Source organism: Elgaria multicarinata, chromosome 1, assembly GCF_023053635.1.
Source record: "Elgaria multicarinata webbii isolate HBS135686 ecotype San Diego chromosome 1, rElgMul1.1.pri, whole genome shotgun sequence".
NCBI lineage: Eukaryota > Metazoa > Chordata > Lepidosauria > Squamata > Anguidae > Elgaria > Elgaria multicarinata.
The window spans coordinates 162770522-162788791 of record NC_086171.1 but is presented as its reverse complement, the minus strand read 5'-3'; the positions used below and the strand labels follow the sequence as shown (position 1 = coordinate 162788791).

The window sequence follows — 18270 nt, the reverse complement described above, 5'->3', positions numbered from 1 at the left end:
ATGCAAAAAAAGCTGTATCACCTGAATTTCAGGAACAAATAGCGGCAGTTGTCCTTCCCGCCTACCTTCACCTCACCACCTGCCTTTTCAGCACATAGATATTTTTATTTTATCTTGTACACCACTGCGAAATTTTGAATGGGGAATGATATATAAATAAATAGGTGTGTATGCATTGGTCACTCTTCTCTTCATCTGTGTATAATGTTGGACGTCAAATGCTTGCCATATCTTTGTGTCTGTGGAGCTGCCTGGTTCTCCTTCAGTTTTACTTTTATTATTTTCAAACTTTAATGAAAAGCAGAGAAACACCTTAGAACTGTGTGCAATTTACAGAGATCTTCCATGGAAGCTCAAAAAAACAACACAAGTTTCAAACAAAACCACTTAAAACTGTTCTAGTATTTACACCTATCTTTTTAGACGTTAGAACATACATATCTGCAGAAAAAGCACTGTGGATAAGTTACATGGGAAGCAAAAATGCAGCATTATGTCAACTGATAATGTCTTGTCCAAATCTGAATGCAACCAACAAATTCCTAAAGGCTCAGAGGAATTTGCTTTTATTTTTTTATATACTGAAGGTTAATGTTGAGATTCTACCTTATTATATGTCTAAGATACTATCGTAACTAGTAGCTTAACAAGATGTACTTGGTCTTTCCACATTCAGAGGTAAATCAACTCATAGGAACACCATGGTCCAGCATACGTTGCTTAAATCCTTGCACCCTATCACTTACATATGGGATTTACCCCCAATCCCAGAGTTTTATATTGCAGTTCAACTACCTGCAAATGATCTTTACTTAGTTGAAACATAGACTCTCCATAAGGCAAAGCACAAAGCGTTTTGTATTCCATTTTACTTACTACATCAATGGTACTGAAGACATGGCAGTAGTGATGGCTAGTCTGCAAGTCCTTGGTGATATAGGCAAATGTACAGAGATCCTCTGGGTCCTGGGCAGCACAAGAGATGTTCCGGATTTCATGCTCAGCAATAACATTCTGTAAAGGAAACAGCCAGCTACATTTTGCTCAATATTGTACAGGCATTCCACACAAATAGTATTCACAATAAAAACAATGTTGCAACGAATTAATTTGAAACTTCATAGAAATTATAGACAGCTATCCAAGTAATTAATAATTCTGCCCAATTTTAGCAGCTATTGTGTAATCTTTAACTGATCTTTTAAGCAGAAGTTACAATAGAGTCATGCTCTGTGAGGTCAATAGTCAATCATGATTAAGGAGTTGAGTCCACCCCATAAATATCTAATTGCCTCACTACATATTTATGGCCTCACTTCCACAGTCCAGATTGGTCACTGGAGTTTATATTCATTCCTTGGATGCATCTTCTGGAGCCAAAGGACGGATGGATGGAGATACCATATAATCCTAACTGACTTAAATGAGAGGCAAGGGTAGTGAGGTGGGTGTCAATAGGAAGTGAAGGCAAATAGTATGAAGATAATTTCTCCTCTCTATGCCCTCCATCCATGGCAAATTTTCATGTTACTATTTTCAGTGTCCAATACAAAACATACTATAATATATAGAAGCCATCTCTTCTGTTTCTTTCTATAAACACAACACATTCATTTACAACAGAAGTAAAATGCCTAATGATATTTGTGAGACAGCAGCGTTAAACACAAAGTAGCAAAATGGCTATAGTTAGCAGGTTCTATTTCATACATATAGAATAATAATATATGGAGTTTTCAAAAACCAACCCAACACATTGGTAGGCAAACCTCGCCTCACACAAGTAGCATCACACAAGTAGTTGCTTCATATACTGGGTCAGACCACAGACCACTACCTTAGTCCTGTCTACACAAACTGGTAGCAGCAGTCCAGGATTTCAGCCCTGCCTGGAGATGCTAGGGATTGAACAGGTGACCCTTTGCATGCAAAGCATGTACTCTACCCACTGAAATACTATGTGCCTCTGAGCTGTTACCTAGGTACCCAGCTGAGCCTCTTTTCTGTGATGCAACTGGAAGAGCTGCAGGTTGCATGTGAATGTCCTAGTAATAAGGTTAGAGTAGTAGCATTAACAATATCAGAATAGAAACAAGCACAGCCTGGTAAACTAACCACTCTTTTCTTCCTTAATCATCTACAGTGGCAAGTTTTACAGGGCTTTCCAGAACATTTTGTCTTTCCACTGATAGGGAGAAGTTGTAAAACAGATGAATTTTCAGTTATTTTCACTATTCACTATCACTTGTCACTCAAGACTTTAAATACCAACTATGAGCTCAATATATTTTTTACCTTGTTAGATGCATCTATGAACTTCACTCCTTTGTAAGTAATAGATAATATTATAGTAGGGACCTTTTTCATATGTTCCGTGGATTTCTTTAAAAGAAAAGAAAATCTCATTAAAAGTTATAGATTTAAATCATTCCCTTCTCATAGGAGGGTACAGGTACAGGAAAGGTTTCAAAAGCCTTCCGCATCAAGTCATGTTTTGGAAATAGTGATTTCAGACATGGGAGCCATTTTGCAAGGTATTACAAAATTTTTTTTGTTCCCCCCCCCCCTCAAAATAACGCTTCCCCCACCACTTTTGGTCTTTATTAAAACAAAGCTTTAAAATTGCCTTTTCTAGGTAAGGATAATTCAGTGAAGTATATTATAAAATATAAGGAAATCCAAGTTCTCACAATAAACAATAAACCTCTTGGCATGGTGTATATCTACTAATAAGAAATCTGCCAAAAACATTGACCAACACAACAAGGTAGCAGATAATTGTAGGGCAATTACAAAACTGAACAGCTTTTGTAGTTTGGCTGTAGTTAGTATGTCCCATGCTCTGAACATTACCTCTAGATCTGAAGCTACACAATACACTATTTGGATATCACAATACCAGAATATCAGAAGCTTTGTTTTTATAGTCACACCTACCCTCATCTTTGCACAGGCATCCTGAGTAGATTCTGTCCCTCGAAGATCTTTGATTAACATGGATCCTAAATACTGATTAGAAGAGACAAGGAGCAGCAACTGTCAACACAAGTATTTGTACACAATTGCCCAAAGACATGGAGAAGACATGGCCACCCTTTTAACAAAACCATAATTACTTCTGAAATTCCCCTGCTTTTCTAGTTCCCCAATCTTTCCAGTCTCGGCTTGGCTAGTACCAAACAGCTAAAAGCAGCTGTTATCTAGGTGGTAGACCATATCTTACAGTGACAGCCAAGATTATGCACTGGAGAATTAATTTGTGTAAGAATCTAGAATGTACTTACATTGGCTTCATACCCACAGGATTCAAATATAAGTTTCTCTGGTTGGTGCTGCCAGTGTTGGACAGGGGCATAAGGAGCTGCCAGACTTGGGGGTCTGAGTGTAAGTTTGGATTCACGACGTTCCTCCTGAAAACACAAGTCACAGTTTAAGGCAGAATTGGGTAATCTCACTGAGAATTGCTTAACAAATGTTTCAAGGCTGCATGTTACACAGAGCATCAGTTTCGGACTTCTATTTAAATATTTTTATACTACTTTTGCACAAGGCTCAAAGTGCTCTACATTCACACACACACTAAAGGCACATATAAAACAAAGCAGTCACAGCAAATTTAAACCCTCACATAAAGGAAAGGTTTTACAGGCTTTTCAAAAAGATAAAAAGTGTTGATGCCTTCCTAAACTCTTAGAGAAGTTTCCGAAGTTTTGAGACTTGCTGAAAAAGCCTGGCCTCTACACTGCTGTCCAAACTTGTCATATAAAAGAAATAGACAGCAACACTGATTGACTGAACCTCAGTTGGCAAGTGGGCTCGGATGGGTCCATTTTATACATGTCAGTATAGCTAGCTTTAATGCGTGCTGTCTGCAACACAAACACTTCTTTAAAAACTAAATTAGGGCAAAATCCTATGCATGGCTAGGGAAATATCAAAGAGCTTTAGGACCATTTTCTGTGTAAGCATGCATAGGATCGCATTCTTAGACATCTCTAATCACATTACATAATACCATCTCTGTGATTAGATACTGTCTGGTCATCCGTGGTGAGTAAAGATCCAGCCATGCAGACACAGTTCCACTGCCATGACATGCAAGATATGAGGGCAGATACAACTTGAGAAACAGTGACAAACCATGCTGCTGCTTCTCAACAGCAACAACAAAAATACAGTGTCCAGACCAGGAACACCCAGAGCTAGTCACTATTTTTCTCTGGTTTGGGCAACAACAGTGCACTATGGCTGCTATTTCTACAGTGGAGACCTCACTGCTGTGCTTCCCTATCCAGGAAAACAGCTATGGCTGAAATGAGATTCCCACCATAATTAAGTAAAATTGATTTATCAATTCCTGCTGCATTCTTCCAGGGGAATAGAGGAAACCCTAGAGATAAATTAACAAAAGACAAGAATAAAGCTTATCAAAATGTTACGAGCTCTCTGACCTGCGCTTTGAGTCTCTCTGTTCTGGGGTAAGATGCAATATCATGGCTGCTCTCATGTCTCTTCCTTCCAACATCCCCCAAAGGTAGCAGGAGATCTGCAGACCTTCCTGTGCAAGAGTCACTCTGGCTCAGAGGTGAAGATGTCTGGGATATCAAATCCTGGCACTGGAATCAAAAAGATAAACATGACATTCTGTCTTTTGCTGGGTATATTCAGAGCACCTTGTTTGCAAGCCATGAAGATGACACTGCTAAACATGTTTTTTAGTAGTATGAATATTAAGAACACAGGCCTGGCAGTGCATACAGAATTTTCCTGCCACAGCGGGTATACTTCTTCAAGGGGCCGTACACCCCAAAGGGCAGAGATAAGGATGAAGGACTCTATGATGAAGATTACGAAAAGCGAAGTAAAAACAAGAAAAGGTACTCTACTCAGCAGTCCCAGGAGGGGACAACTGTAATTATTTTAAGGATGGCTGTGAGATAGGGAGAATGTTCCAAATGCTGCTGTTTGCTGTGGCAGACAAGGAACTGAGCAGCAGGTGGGAGCCATACTCAGAGCATGCACAGAGGAGGGTGGTTGGGCCTCCCTCCTAAAGCGTTGCTCAGCTCTAGAACGTTCCAAATGATTGTTTGGTGAAGGCACATAATCTATGAAGCACCAGGGGTATCTTAAAATATAAACTGTATAAACTTATGCTGCTATGCCTTGAGGTGAAGAGCCTCTATGACAGCTGCAAAGCCCATTTGCTGCATGACCTACAACTCAAATTTAGGAGTTCCAGGCTACCCTCTTTCCCTTGACGGTTGCAAGGGACCAGCTATATAACAGAACTAGTCACCCTGAGTGCTGTGACATCCTTGGATGGTTTTGCTTTTGTTTCTGCCAATGAGGCCAGCAAAGTCAGTTCTGGGCTCTGCTACAAAATATTCTCTTTGCATAGAAAACTGACATGAGGGAGAAGGCTGGGCTGTGAATCTCCCTGACAGCTAATGGAATGCTTTGGATGAATAACCATGCAACCACGTGAGCCCCCACTGCAGACTGAAGCCTTTAATCAGGTCTTATCACTTCATCTGCTGTTGATGAGTTGTCATTCCTGCTACCTGTCATTCCTGCTATTGCCCTGACATTCTGCTGTAGACTGCTGGCCTTTAAAAAAATTCCCTGTCATTTGATTTTCAGCATGTAACTTCAGAGCAATTTCACACAGTCACCAGTTAGAAATCTGTGATCATTGTGGAGCAGTGGGCCTGTGCACACTACCACTGAATGTGCAATTATATGTGATGCAGGGCCTTATACATCTGTAAGAATTTGTGCTTGATTCTTAGGGTTTTACCTTTTGAACAGGAAGGGTCACAAGGTCACAAGAATCAAGCACAAGTCCTTACAGATGTGTAATGCCCTACATCATACATAATTGCACATTCAATGGTAGTATGCACAGACCCACCAAAAGTGTGGAGATGGAAGTGCATATAGCCCCAGTACTCTACTGTACATTCAAGGATTTGTTATCGCTGTCCAATATATGGTGAAAACAGGGTAACTATTTTCTCATAAAAGGAAGCCATAAAGCATAGACAAATGCTTTGTAATCTCTATAAATACAAGGACATGGTTATTCCAACTACTGACAAACATGGATTTCTGAACTTCAGACTTCTGCTCCCTGAGGCAGAAAGGGTTCTTTGTAGGGGGGTTAGGGGGAGAAGAGAAAAGAAAAAGTGTTGGCAGCACCACACAAATTATTCCAGTGTTCCTCTAGCATAATAGGCACTGAGGGGAAACGTCCTTATTCTGCCTACTTTACTCTCCAGAGTGCGTTTGAATTGCACCCATGAGCTAGCAACAGAAAAGAAGTAGAGAGTCAATAGTTGGCTGATGCTGAAGAGGGCTCCTGAGTCGGGTATTGTGGAGAATGGCAACATTCATATAAGCCACAGCTTAAACTTAGGGACACCTTTCCATTCATCTTCCATTAATACACACCAGGTAAAGTTTGCAACGTGCAATTTCTACTGAGGTACTTTGTAAGTAAAAGATAGCTCATTTTGTAGAGACAGAAGTATGGATATTGCATATCCAATTATGACTGAAGGCCCAGCTGGAGCTGTTTGTTACGAAGCATCCGAGCTCTCAGCTAACATGTTCGAATGGTTTTAAAATCTAGATGTGTGTGTACAGTCCTCACCATCACCATCACAGCCACAATCACCACAGTTTAGTTTCCTAGACCCACAGTAGCCAGACATTCTGCAATGCTCAGTGTTCTCTGAAAAACTATAAAGTGAGCAGTCTGAAATATAAACAATGACATACTCTTAGCTGAGAGAAACGTGGCGGTTTTTGTGGAGGCTCCTCATATGGTCTGTCTGCCAGGGAGGCTATGATTCGCTTACGATGGCCAAGAAGGTTTACCTTGAGCACCTGTAGGGAAGGAGGAAGTTAGCAAAGAAATGTGATGAAAGGTTCCTACACTGTAGCTTTTCAGTATTAAAACAGTGTTGTGATACTAGTGCTTATTTCCCTGGAGAGCAACTTACATTTACTAGTTCTAATTCCCAGAGGTTTTTCACAGAGTCTATAGAACTGTAGCCACTTGATAGAAATGATTGAATGTAATCCTGCAGTCCCAGGGAGTCAAGCCAGGCAGGAACGGAGGGCTGAGTCCCATCACAGCCCAAGGATTTGACCTGCAGAGGGACCAAGAGGGGGGGAAAGTATTATAGCTGCAAGGACCTCAGATCGTTTAGATTTTTAAAAATGATTTTAAAATATTTAATTTTAATTATGTTCGTACTAAATACCCAAGACATTCTAAGAGAAATGACTCCATAATTCCTTGAGAGATACAAGAGTTATTTCCATTAAGTAGAAATCAGTCAGTGATGCTAACTACACAATGGATGTAACTGAATCTCAGTGGCCCTCTCTCCACCACCCTGTTACCCCCAGGAAAAAACAACTGATGTGTGTATAAAGAATTTAGAGTGCAGAAGTGGTACGAGAGAGTTCTCTTTTTCCCACTTGCAGCTGCTCTGTTCCAAGGTGACCCTAAAGCTGCTTTTAATCCCATGAAAGTATAATGTGCACGTACCCACATCTCCTCCTCCTCCTCCTCCTCCTCAAATCACCCCCTCCACACCTCCTTTTCTTTGAAAAAAGGCTGTCAGGATTCAATTACATGCAATGTTTAATTAGAAACATAGGATGATGCCTTATACAGAGCCAAATGACGGGACTATCTATCCCAGTATTGTCAACATTGACTGGCAGCAGCTCTCCAGCTTTTCAGGCAGGGGTTTTTCCAGCCCTGTGTTGAGATGCCTCAGATTGAACCTGGGTCCTTCTGCATTGAGCTATGGCATCTCCTATCTGTTAGCCCTGCCGTTCTTTTAATGGCCTGAAGTTAAAGTTGAGGCCCTTATGAAATAAGGGTGAGAAACCTGAAGCCCTCGGCCTAATTTTGTGCATTCTTTCATTTCAAAATCACTGTGCAGTTGATCCATTCAGACCTCATTTATCCCTCCTCTGGCAGTTTAAGAACATAAGAAGTGCTCTAATGCTGGATCAGACCAAGGGTCCAGCACTCTGTTCACACAGTGGCCAACCAGCCATCGGCCAGGGATGAACAAGCAGGACATGGTGCAACAGAACCCGCCCACCCCTGTTCCCCAGCAACTGGTGCACACAGGCTTACTGCCTTGAATACTGGAGATAGCATACAACCATCAGGGCAAGTAGCCATGGATAGCCTTTGCCTCCAGGAACTTATCCAACCCCCTTTTAAAGCCATCCAAATTGGTGGCCATCACTACATCTTGTGGTAGTGAGTTCCATAATTTTAACTATGCACTGTGCGAAGAAGTGCTTCCTTTTATTTGTCCTGAATCTCCCACCCATCAGCTTCATGGGATGACCCCACTGGGTTCTAGTATTTTGAGAGAGGGGAAAAAATGTCTCCCTATCCACAATCTCCATACCATGCATAATTTTGTACACCTCGATCATGGCTCCCCTCAGCCTCCTCTTCTCCAAGCTAAACGATCCCAGCTGATGTAACCTTCCCTCGTAGGGGAGAAACTCCAGCCCCTTAATCATTTTAGTTGCCCTTTTCTGCGCTTTTTCCAGCTCTATAATATCCTTTTTTAGGTGTGGTGACCAGAACTGTACACAGTATTCTAAGTGTGGTCACACCATAGATTTGTATAAGGGAAGTTTGATACTGGCCATTTTATTCTCAGTTCCTTTTCTTATAATGCCTAGTTTGCTGGGTGTGGAATAAGGGGATGACTGTGGGGTGGAGGGAAGAGAGAATGAGAGGGGGGGAATGAATGGGTTGAGTGAAAGAGAGAGAAGGGGGGGGCTTGCCCACAGTTGGCATGTGGCCCCTGACAGAATCAATGGAATGTGGCCCTCAACAACAACAAACATTCCCAACCCCCGGTATAGCATTGTCAGATGTGTACAGAACCCAATTACGAATATCAGTGAGACCATAACCATTGCAGGGAGAAGTATAACAAATCCCAAAGGCACTGCTCTAATCTAGCAAGATGGCCAACAATCAGGAACTCAAAGAGAAAACCCCATTTGCTCTAGGTAAAACTTGTCAGAGCTCATCTCTTGAAAACTCTCTCTTCTGCAGTCTCCCAGATAGGAGCTGGGGCTTTTAGTGGCCCACATAGGAAATATAAGAGCAAGCTCAGTGCATGATAGAAGGCAAGAAGAGATATTCAAGCAGAGAAAATATCCAATGTGACCACATGGATCTACAGACAAATCCTATTGCTAACTAGGAAATTCAGTTCCTTGTGGGTTTTTTGACAGCTAGAGCACTATACAGTTCTACTTTCTGTATGGCAAAGCATGGTAAGCTTTCTTTTATGCACTTTGCTTTTCAAAAAGCAGACGGTACCAAGCAAGCAAACTGGTTTCCTTGGCTTACTGCTTGGATTGTTAGAAGCAGAACTGCCTTGGACTGCAACACTAAAACTGCCATTTTGTGAATTAGCAAGCCCTTAGCCTCTCATCATCACTCTAATTACTGCTTTCATCAGTTTTAGCATGGGACAACACAGGCAATGCAAATTTGCTCACAAAGTTTAGGACTGCTTTAGTGGTATCCACGAGGGAGTCCATAAATCCATATCTGTATTTTCCAAAATGGGCGATCACAATATTCCCTTCTTTGCTCCCAGTAGCCCTAGGGGCAACTCCAGGTCCAATCTGTAACCATGACATGATCTACTAGAGCCTAATATGAATGTCTGCAGACTCCGCCTCCCCCACCATCTTGGGACTCTGAACATGCAGACACTATGACTTCACCAACACGTTGGGTTTTTATCTCCCCTCACCACTCCCCAAAGCAAGTGCTCTCTGTAACATCGTGTCTGATGAAGAAATCTGGAGATCTTGAAAGCTTGCACATCTTTTGGTGATCTTTTGGTTGCCTTAATAAAGGTATTGCACTAATATGGATTTTGGTTTTGGTTTTTTTTTTCTTATGGCCAACCCAGCTACCTTTGCTTGTTGCATAAACCCATAGCTTACTCAGACGATGCAAGAAACATCATGTATCATTTTGCAGAATTCCAGCTGACCCACTAATTGGATCTCTTTCTAATGCAAATGTTTAACTAAGAAGAAAGTGCCCCCTTCCAACTCCTATTATGACAGAATGGAATTATTTTCTTATCTTTCTGTAAAATGATATGCCCATTCACGATGATGGATTCAAGCTATTCTAACACTATCTTAACTCTGTTCGCATGTGAAAATACATATCATTTAACCTTAGGAAGGGAACGTGCCGCCTGGAGAAGTTTCCTGCGATGCTGAGGGTCACTAATACCAATCTCCCGAAGATCCTGATCTTCCATGACATTGCAGCCCTGCAGGGAGACAAGAGACAGTCACAGATAGAAAGCACAGCAAAAACACGCACAGCATCTTTGAATTTCAACCCTATCTGTGTATGTTCCACAATTCTGCATGAACACCACACAAACAGAGAATTTGGTACTGAACTGAGAATTCAGCAACTTGAGGATGTCAACTTTAATTTTAATACAAGTTCCTAGTTCCTGGCTGTAAAAATTGCCTTGAAGATGTGTGGGAAATACCCAACAAGACCTCAGAATTTGGGGGCGGTGGGTGGGAGAATGATTTCTAGTGGTAAAGATGAGGATTTCAAAGCTCTGCCTGCCCTTTCTATGAAGCCACAGAATTATGTATTTATTTACAATATTTATATATTGCTCCCCATTCAAGAATTTCAGAGCGGTGTAAAATTGAATAATAATAATAACAACAACAACAACAACAACAACAACAAAGTGTTTTTAAAGAAACAAAAGTGCAATAAAATTGCAGCTGGTTATTAGAGGAAGGCTTCCTCAAACAGTATTTTCAGGAGGTGCCAAAAGGAATACAAAGTTGGCGCCTGCCTGACCTCCAGAGGCAGGGAATTCCATAGGATGGGGGCCACCACACTGAAGGCTCTTCCCCTGGTGGACATCAATCGGATAGTAGGTCTATGTGGTACCACCAGGAGCATGCCCTCCAATGACCTCAGTGACCTGGCAGGTTGGTAGGGGAGAAGGCGCTCTCTCAGGTATCCTGTTCCCAAGTTGTTTAGGGTTTTGTACACTAGTACAAGAATCTTAAACCTGGCCCGGTAGCAATAGTTCCCTCAGCAAAAAAGTTACATGCTGAAAAGGGGCATCTCCAAACAACAGCTGAGCTGCTGCCTTTTGCACTAGCTCTAGCTTCTGGAGCAGCTTTAAGGGCAGCCCCACATAAAGCGCATTGCAGTAATCCAGTCTTGAAGTTACTAATGCCCGTACCACCATGGCCAAGCTATTCCTGTCCAGGAGAGGCCATAGCTGGCGAACCAGGCAAAGCTGATAAAAGGCACTCCGAGCCACGGTGGCTACTTGAGCCTCCAGCGACAGAGATGAGTCTAAGAGTATCCTCTATTTCTTTATGTAAACATAAAATGTATACAGATTAGAATTCAGATTTTCATGGCACATAAAGATTTTCGTGCTTTATGGGAAGGAGCCAAATGACAATAGGTCCTAGCTGAGCCAATGGAGAAGGCTTTGCTATGTGTTGCAGCCAGGTGGCTCTTTTTCTGGTGCAGCCAGGTGGGCGTGATAAGATCACCTCCTCCTACTTCAGTGAGTGAACTTTGGCAAGTTTTTAAAAAATGCTTTGCTAGATGCCCACCCTAACACTTCATAGCTCAAGCACTCATCCGTGTCTTTCCCCCACTGTACATATTATAAACCTCTCTTTGCTGGAGTATAAAGGCATTGAAGAGGGTTTTGTTAAAAAAAAGAAAAAGGGGAATTGTGACCTGCATTACAGCTGCTCCTTTGAAGCAAGATTACTGCTCCCCCAACCCCACCCGCCATGACTAGAATGTCCTGGTGGGAACAAAACACTATTGGATTGCCTGCAGTTGAGGCAAGTATTAATAGGCCAACCCATTTGATTCCAAACCACAATAAACTTGATAGCTTCTGAAATTTACTTGAGCACTTGACCTGGAAAGAAGGGAAGTTCACGCCATCTTCTCTTGTGTGAAGGTTCTAATTAAGGCCTCGAATACTTTTATTAGATGGCTTTTAGATTGCTGCTCTAAAACCATGTTTTCAATATATGTGAACTTGGAGTTGGTTCTAACTTTAAACTGGTCTTTAGATATAGCTGCAGATATAGTGCACATCAATTGTTGTCCTGCAGACTCTTCCCTCTTCTAGATTCAGGTCAATAAAATGACGGCCTGTGAAGGGGAAAATCTGCAGTCATGGCGACCAATAATCATACTTGCTCCCACTCCCAATGAACGTGGCCCTGATGTCTAGGGTACTGTCAAATGGCCCCTCCAAGGAGGCCTCCCTTGCTCCTACAGTAGCTGTTCTGGATTGCTCTGCTGCTTCAATTCATCCACACCACTTTTCTCTCTGAAGACATCCCATTTTCACCTCTATGCATCAAGTGGCTGCAATGAAGGAGCCATTCTCTCAAACGTACCACATGCTCCCCAGCTATTTGATTCTGGCTATCCACACCCTACTTGCAATGTTAGTTCCACTGCATCTCTTTCCATCCAATAATTTTTAGTAGATTGATTTACATGACCTTCCCATTTCATACATGCTTGCTTTCATCAGTCATCCCTTTGATCATAGCTTAACAATCCAGTATAGCCCCGATGCAACTTCAGCCACCTGCCCCTTTTCCCTTAGTCTTGCTAGTGCACTGCATTGTATGCAGGGAAAGCTCATCTTTGCTTGAACTCCCTTGAGGGCCAGAGAGAGAAAATTGAATTTATTTTAGAGCATGGCAACAATCCAGGGAAGGTCAATATCACTGTAATCTATCATGCGTCTCCATGGAGATAGAAGCAACCCACCCTTCTTCAGAGGAGTGACTTTCATTGTTACACACTCGTTACAAAGCTCATTATCCCCACATATGAAGTGTGGAAAAATGAATGAATGAGTACACAGCATTTAATGAAGGCAATGTTCAACAACTACAACTATATATTTTGTTTTATGTACCCATCTCCAGAATGGCTACTCTATTCACGAGAACAAAAACTACCTCTGTAATTCATTCTTTGCATTTGAGATTATCCACCCCAGACTGCTGTCCAAAAGGTAGGACCCAAGTTCCAACTAGAATGGTCTTTCTATAGTGGGAGCTTCTGCTTTATTCCATAATTTTGTCATATCAAAGAATTAAAACTTGATTCTGGGCAGTCAGCTGAATAGGTTTTTTCAGCTGTCAATACATTTAGCCGATACCAAATGAAGGGGCAGAAGAGAGAATTCTCCAGTAATCACTACAATGAGCCCTTCCCCAATTATAAATCTCCTTAGCTCTATATCAGTTAGGGAGGAACTGCATTGGATAAATCAACCTCTTTGAAGGCTGCTTACTATAAACACAGTAATAAAATATTGAAGACCCACTTGAGAATGAATTTGCCATCTGCTGGAGGTGTGAGGCCAGATTATTTTTCTTTACACATGAAGTGACAGCAGTAATTGCACACTGTGTGGTGTAGGCCATCACACACTTGATATGAGAGCATGGAGTACAAATAGCACAGGATTCCTTTCTTTTGTTTTCATTGTCCACTGTGGGCACGGTTTAAGAACTTTACATGGCAGCAGCAAGAATACACATACAATGTGCTATTTCTATTGGTCACTGAATCTACAAAAATCACAGCTTCTGACAAAATAACAGAAAACTGCTGGCATTTTGTCTGAAAAGGAATTGTGCTGCTTTCCACGGTGACCTATTTTGCCATAAAGCAATCATGCCAAATGCAGAATTTCCCACCCTCCTTAAATAAAATGTATTTTGTAGTTCTAATACTAAAGGTTCATTTGGGAATCAATTTAGCAGAAAGATCAGGGAACCCATTCAATGGAAATAACTGAAGCCAAATGTTTACTCCCTTTTGCTTTATTAAATAATACCCTGGGAAGAACAGCTACAACCATTTTATAAAACACAAAACTTGTCTGCATGTTTTAACTTGAAGTGTCACCAATGATCAATCTACATATCACTCATTTAGTAGATCTCACAGGCAACTCATTTATTTAATCCTTCAGCCCTTCATGACTCGTTACTGTTTACATAGCCAGTAAAGGCAGGGCTAGAATTTCAGAAGATGATTGTATTTGGGCAGAAAGTATAAAATTTTAGCCATCTTTTTTAAAAAATACTATTTTAAAGGAGCTGATGTTGCACCTCTGTACAGCAAGACTTTTTTCATTAAAATCCTTGTTTCAGCAAATGGGTTTCCCTTACAAAATGTTTGCTTATGTACTGTCAAAGTTACAGTACCCTTGCCTTTCCGAAAAATATGGACAAACAAATATTACTGCTTTTCATCTTGAGACCCTGTACAAGACTTCACAACATAAAGCAAGTTGGAGCACATCTTTGTATCACTGACTTGTAGTGCCAATAGAACTTGGTGCTTGCTAGAAGAGTAATTGTTGTAATAGAATGGGTGGGTCTTTTGAAAGCAGCATATGCTACAATGTCTTGGGGGCTTTGCTGGATACAGTGAATTTCCATTGGCTCAGTGAGACAGATTCAGACTGCTCTCTGCTTGCATTTCCACAGAAATGGTAAAAGCAGCATATTTCTGATGCCTCTCCAATACAACACTCAGCATTTTTCTAATATATAAAACAGCAGGACAGCTATCAGTATTTTAAATCTGTCCAGTGACTGAGAACACTCCTCAGCCATCATGTGTCACTATGATCTATCCTGGATAATTTCTAAATTGAGGACAGTAATGACACTTCAACAGAGGCTTTTCTCTACAGCAGGGGTAGGATACAAGCAGCCTTTTTGCCACCACCATGCTGCTTAATTCCAGTGGCAGTGCCTGCACCAGAGGCTGGGAGTGGGGTGGGGGGACTGCATGTCATGAAAATTCAAAGTATGATGGCAGCAAAAAGACTACTAAATAATTGTAGTTTGGCCTTACTGAGGAGGGTTGAAGTGACCAATTTAGCTTGTAAACAAGTTGCTACTGAAATTTGTCAGCAAACCTCCAATTTATTTATTTACTTTTGCTGCACCAGCTGCCCCTCAGAGCTCAAAAAAGTGACCTTGGAGAGGTGGGAAAGGGGTCAGTTCTGTGAGTGAGGAGGGGACTAGGAAAGAGTGTATATGAGCTATAGCAGTCCCTCCCCAGCCTCCTTCCTTTCCCCTCTGCAGAGCCCAAGCTAGACAGGCAAAAACATCTGAGTTTGGAGGATGACAAGCATCTGGATAGGACTGCATCCTAAGCACGATTCATCCAGACCTGTTTGAAGCAAGTCCTTAGACAAAAAGGAAGTGATCACTAACAGTAGCAGCTTTGGGACCTCTGCTTGAACAGACATTTGTTCCATGTTCCTCAGTGCCTTTGCCCCATATTCTAGCATTTGTATAGAGCTTGAGAGAGTATTTTCAAAGCTACTCTTGAATAGCATAATATTCAACAAGTAATTAGAAGCTTATAGGTTTGACCCTGCTGAATTGTGCCCCCCCCCCTCCCCAGTAAAATGCCGGCCTTCCTCTATGGAAATGGGCTCCCTTCTTCCTATTTAAGCACAGAGTGCATACCTCCCCCTAAGGTTACCTATGAGAATTCCACTCTGCTTTCTAGAGCCCAATTGGCTCTGCGGGACTAAATGGCAAAGACTATTTTGGTTTCACTGATAAGCAGGCAGAACGGAGCACATAGGTAGAAAATCCATAGGGAAGGGAAGAGGCATTTTTATTTAATTGCTTCTGAGAGGAGATGCACATTTTAAAGCAGAGGGAAGTCTTCACCAGGTGGTCTGCCTGTACAAGTTTTTGAAAGCAAGATGGATTGGAGACAGACAAAACCTGGCAGGAAATCTCTTAATGCACTCATATGAGCCAAAGTGGTACAAAGTGGTATGGGGTTGTTCTGTCTGGGTATCCATTATTTTTAAATCATTTGAAGAGGCAGAAGTGTAAGTCAATCCAAGAGAGATTTGACACTCCTACCAGATGATACTTTAATAGTATCACAGCCTATTCTTCAGAACCCAGGGACCATCCCTCGCTATCAGTGCCCCATTATATAATTCCCCAAATGTAGCCAGACCTTCAGAACCCAGAGCATCACTACATCAAAGGTGGAATGCTGAGAAGGACTATAGCTCACTACTTAGAACCTCAGCTGCAAACTGGTGGACTGCAGCTTCCATCAGCCCTAGCCAGCATAGCCAGTGGTGAGGGATGGTGGAAGCTGCAACCTCACAACATCTGGAGGGCTGCAGGAACTCCATTCATACCTTTAGGATTGCTTGCACATTGGGAAATCTAGCAGTTGCCTTTGCACTCACCACTAAATATACAAAATAAAAACAAGTGATGCAGACATATGTGCATACAATTGTATCCATGATACACTTGGTTTTCATAATGTTTTCACTTAAAAAATGGTGGAAAGGTCATGAGTATCTGGCGTATTTTTTCTACAGTTACCCATGCATGCAACCTTATCACAGACTGAACTGTACACATGGTGATTGCTACATGTATCTAAAACTAAGTAAATTAACATGCTAACTGCCTTACATTTTGTCCCTGTATCAATTCCCATCGGAATTCAAGGTACTGGTAATGACGTTTAAAGCCCTAAACGGCTTGGGACCTCGATACTTGAGAGAGCGCCTCTCCTTATATATGCCTGCCCGAGACCTTAGATCTGTTGGAGGAGCCCTTCTCCGCATCCCATCAATGCAACATATACATTATGATGGGACAAGGGAGAGGGCTTTCTCTGTGGTGGCACCCCGACTGTGGAATGCCCTCCCCTTGAAGGCCCGATTGGCGCCAACATTGATTGCATTTCGACGCCAAGTAAAAACATGGCTTTTTAACAAAGCCTTTGATGGTTAAACTCACTGGCACATTGTTTTGACTGTTTTAACTGCTTTTACTGCTTTTAAATTACATATTGTTTTAACTTGGATCATAGTTTAATTTGTTTTTAACTGTGCATATTTATTGTTTTATACTGTATGTTTTTATCGGTACACCGCTCTGAGATCTTAATGATATAGGGCGGGATATAAATGTTTTAAATAAATAATAAATAAATAAATTATACTGATGGAGCAGTAATTCTACCTGACTAGAACTTTCGCTAAAGGATACAAAATACAACTTGCATGAGCAAACTGCATGCTTTTTTAAAGGAAGATGTGTAATAAAATAGCACCACACACAGTACACAAAGACCAGTACTAGATTGATGAAAATTTATGACTGCATTTGAAGATTATGTACTAATTAAAATAGGGGGAACTCATCTTCCTAGCTGCAATGCAGAATGTGGAAAATTGGGGATTAGGATGAATTTGATGCAGAAAATATTTTTGCACCTGCGTTTCAAATTGTTTTTGATACAAACATGAGTTTCAAAGCAACTTAGTAGATAGTATGGGATGGGACAGTGGCTGCTGTTTGAGGAAACAAAACCTAAGTGGTATTTGCACTTGTGAATAAGTCATCACTGCAGACAGAATACGTACTACATTGGATCATCTAAAATACATTACTTTTAAGCTGCTAAAGGGCTGTGAATCAAATTATGAGAACACAGGCAAATTATGAGGCTACATTAAGCTGCCAAAAGGTTGTGGAATCAAATTATATGAAAGTAGGTGATGTACAGTCATATGTAAACCAGGCCTAAGAAATGTAGCAAGGTCAGAATTAGGTTTGATTCAATTCAGTTGTAGAGTCAATTGCTGGCTGCAAATCAGATTACTTCTGAGAAACAAGTGCCATTACCAATGCAGAAAAAGTCTTAGACTGCAGACGAACTGGCTAACATACATGATCATGTATGATCATGAAAGTAGTTTACACATCATGTGCTGGGAACCTGTGGAAGCCAAGAGAAAGATTTCTAATCTTTGGGCCAAATTAGACATAGGGCAAATAAGCAGCTTCAGGATGTATGCAACTTTTATTACAGAAACTGGCATGGGGGCAAAGGCCTGAACATCTAGTTTTATCCTAATTTTGGATGCAAAGGAAGGGGATGTGCACTAGAAGTGACACACATATAATGAGGAAGGACAAAGCCACATAAGCCTGGAATATAAATACAAATTAATCCAGATCTCACTTTCTCTGTAAACCAAACCATTGCTTACCTGCTTCTTTACTCTCTTTTGGTAGAAGGCAAAGTTTCAAATCATTACTATGAACATAGAATTTGCTGAT

General features: G+C 41.3%; 1 protein-coding gene across 2 annotated transcripts in view; it reads right to left on the bottom strand.

The window, feature by feature from the left end:
* Window positions 1-18270, bottom strand: part of ANKS1A (ankyrin repeat and sterile alpha motif domain containing 1A) — a 161055-nt gene that overhangs the window by 8238 nt on the left and 134547 nt on the right. For both annotated transcript variants that reach the window (XM_063141483.1, XM_063141476.1), the window contains 8 exons: window positions 10260-10358; window positions 7005-7154; window positions 6781-6888; window positions 4452-4616; window positions 3285-3410; window positions 2938-3009; window positions 2296-2382; window positions 877-1014 (listed from right to left, as the gene is read on the bottom strand). In XM_063141483.1, coding sequence (XP_062997553.1) covers window positions 877-1014; window positions 2296-2382; window positions 2938-3009; window positions 3285-3410; window positions 4452-4616; window positions 6781-6888; window positions 7005-7154; window positions 10260-10358 — 945 coding nt within the window. The remainder of the gene's footprint in view (window positions 1-876; window positions 1015-2295; window positions 2383-2937; window positions 3010-3284; window positions 3411-4451; window positions 4617-6780; window positions 6889-7004; window positions 7155-10259; window positions 10359-18270) is intronic.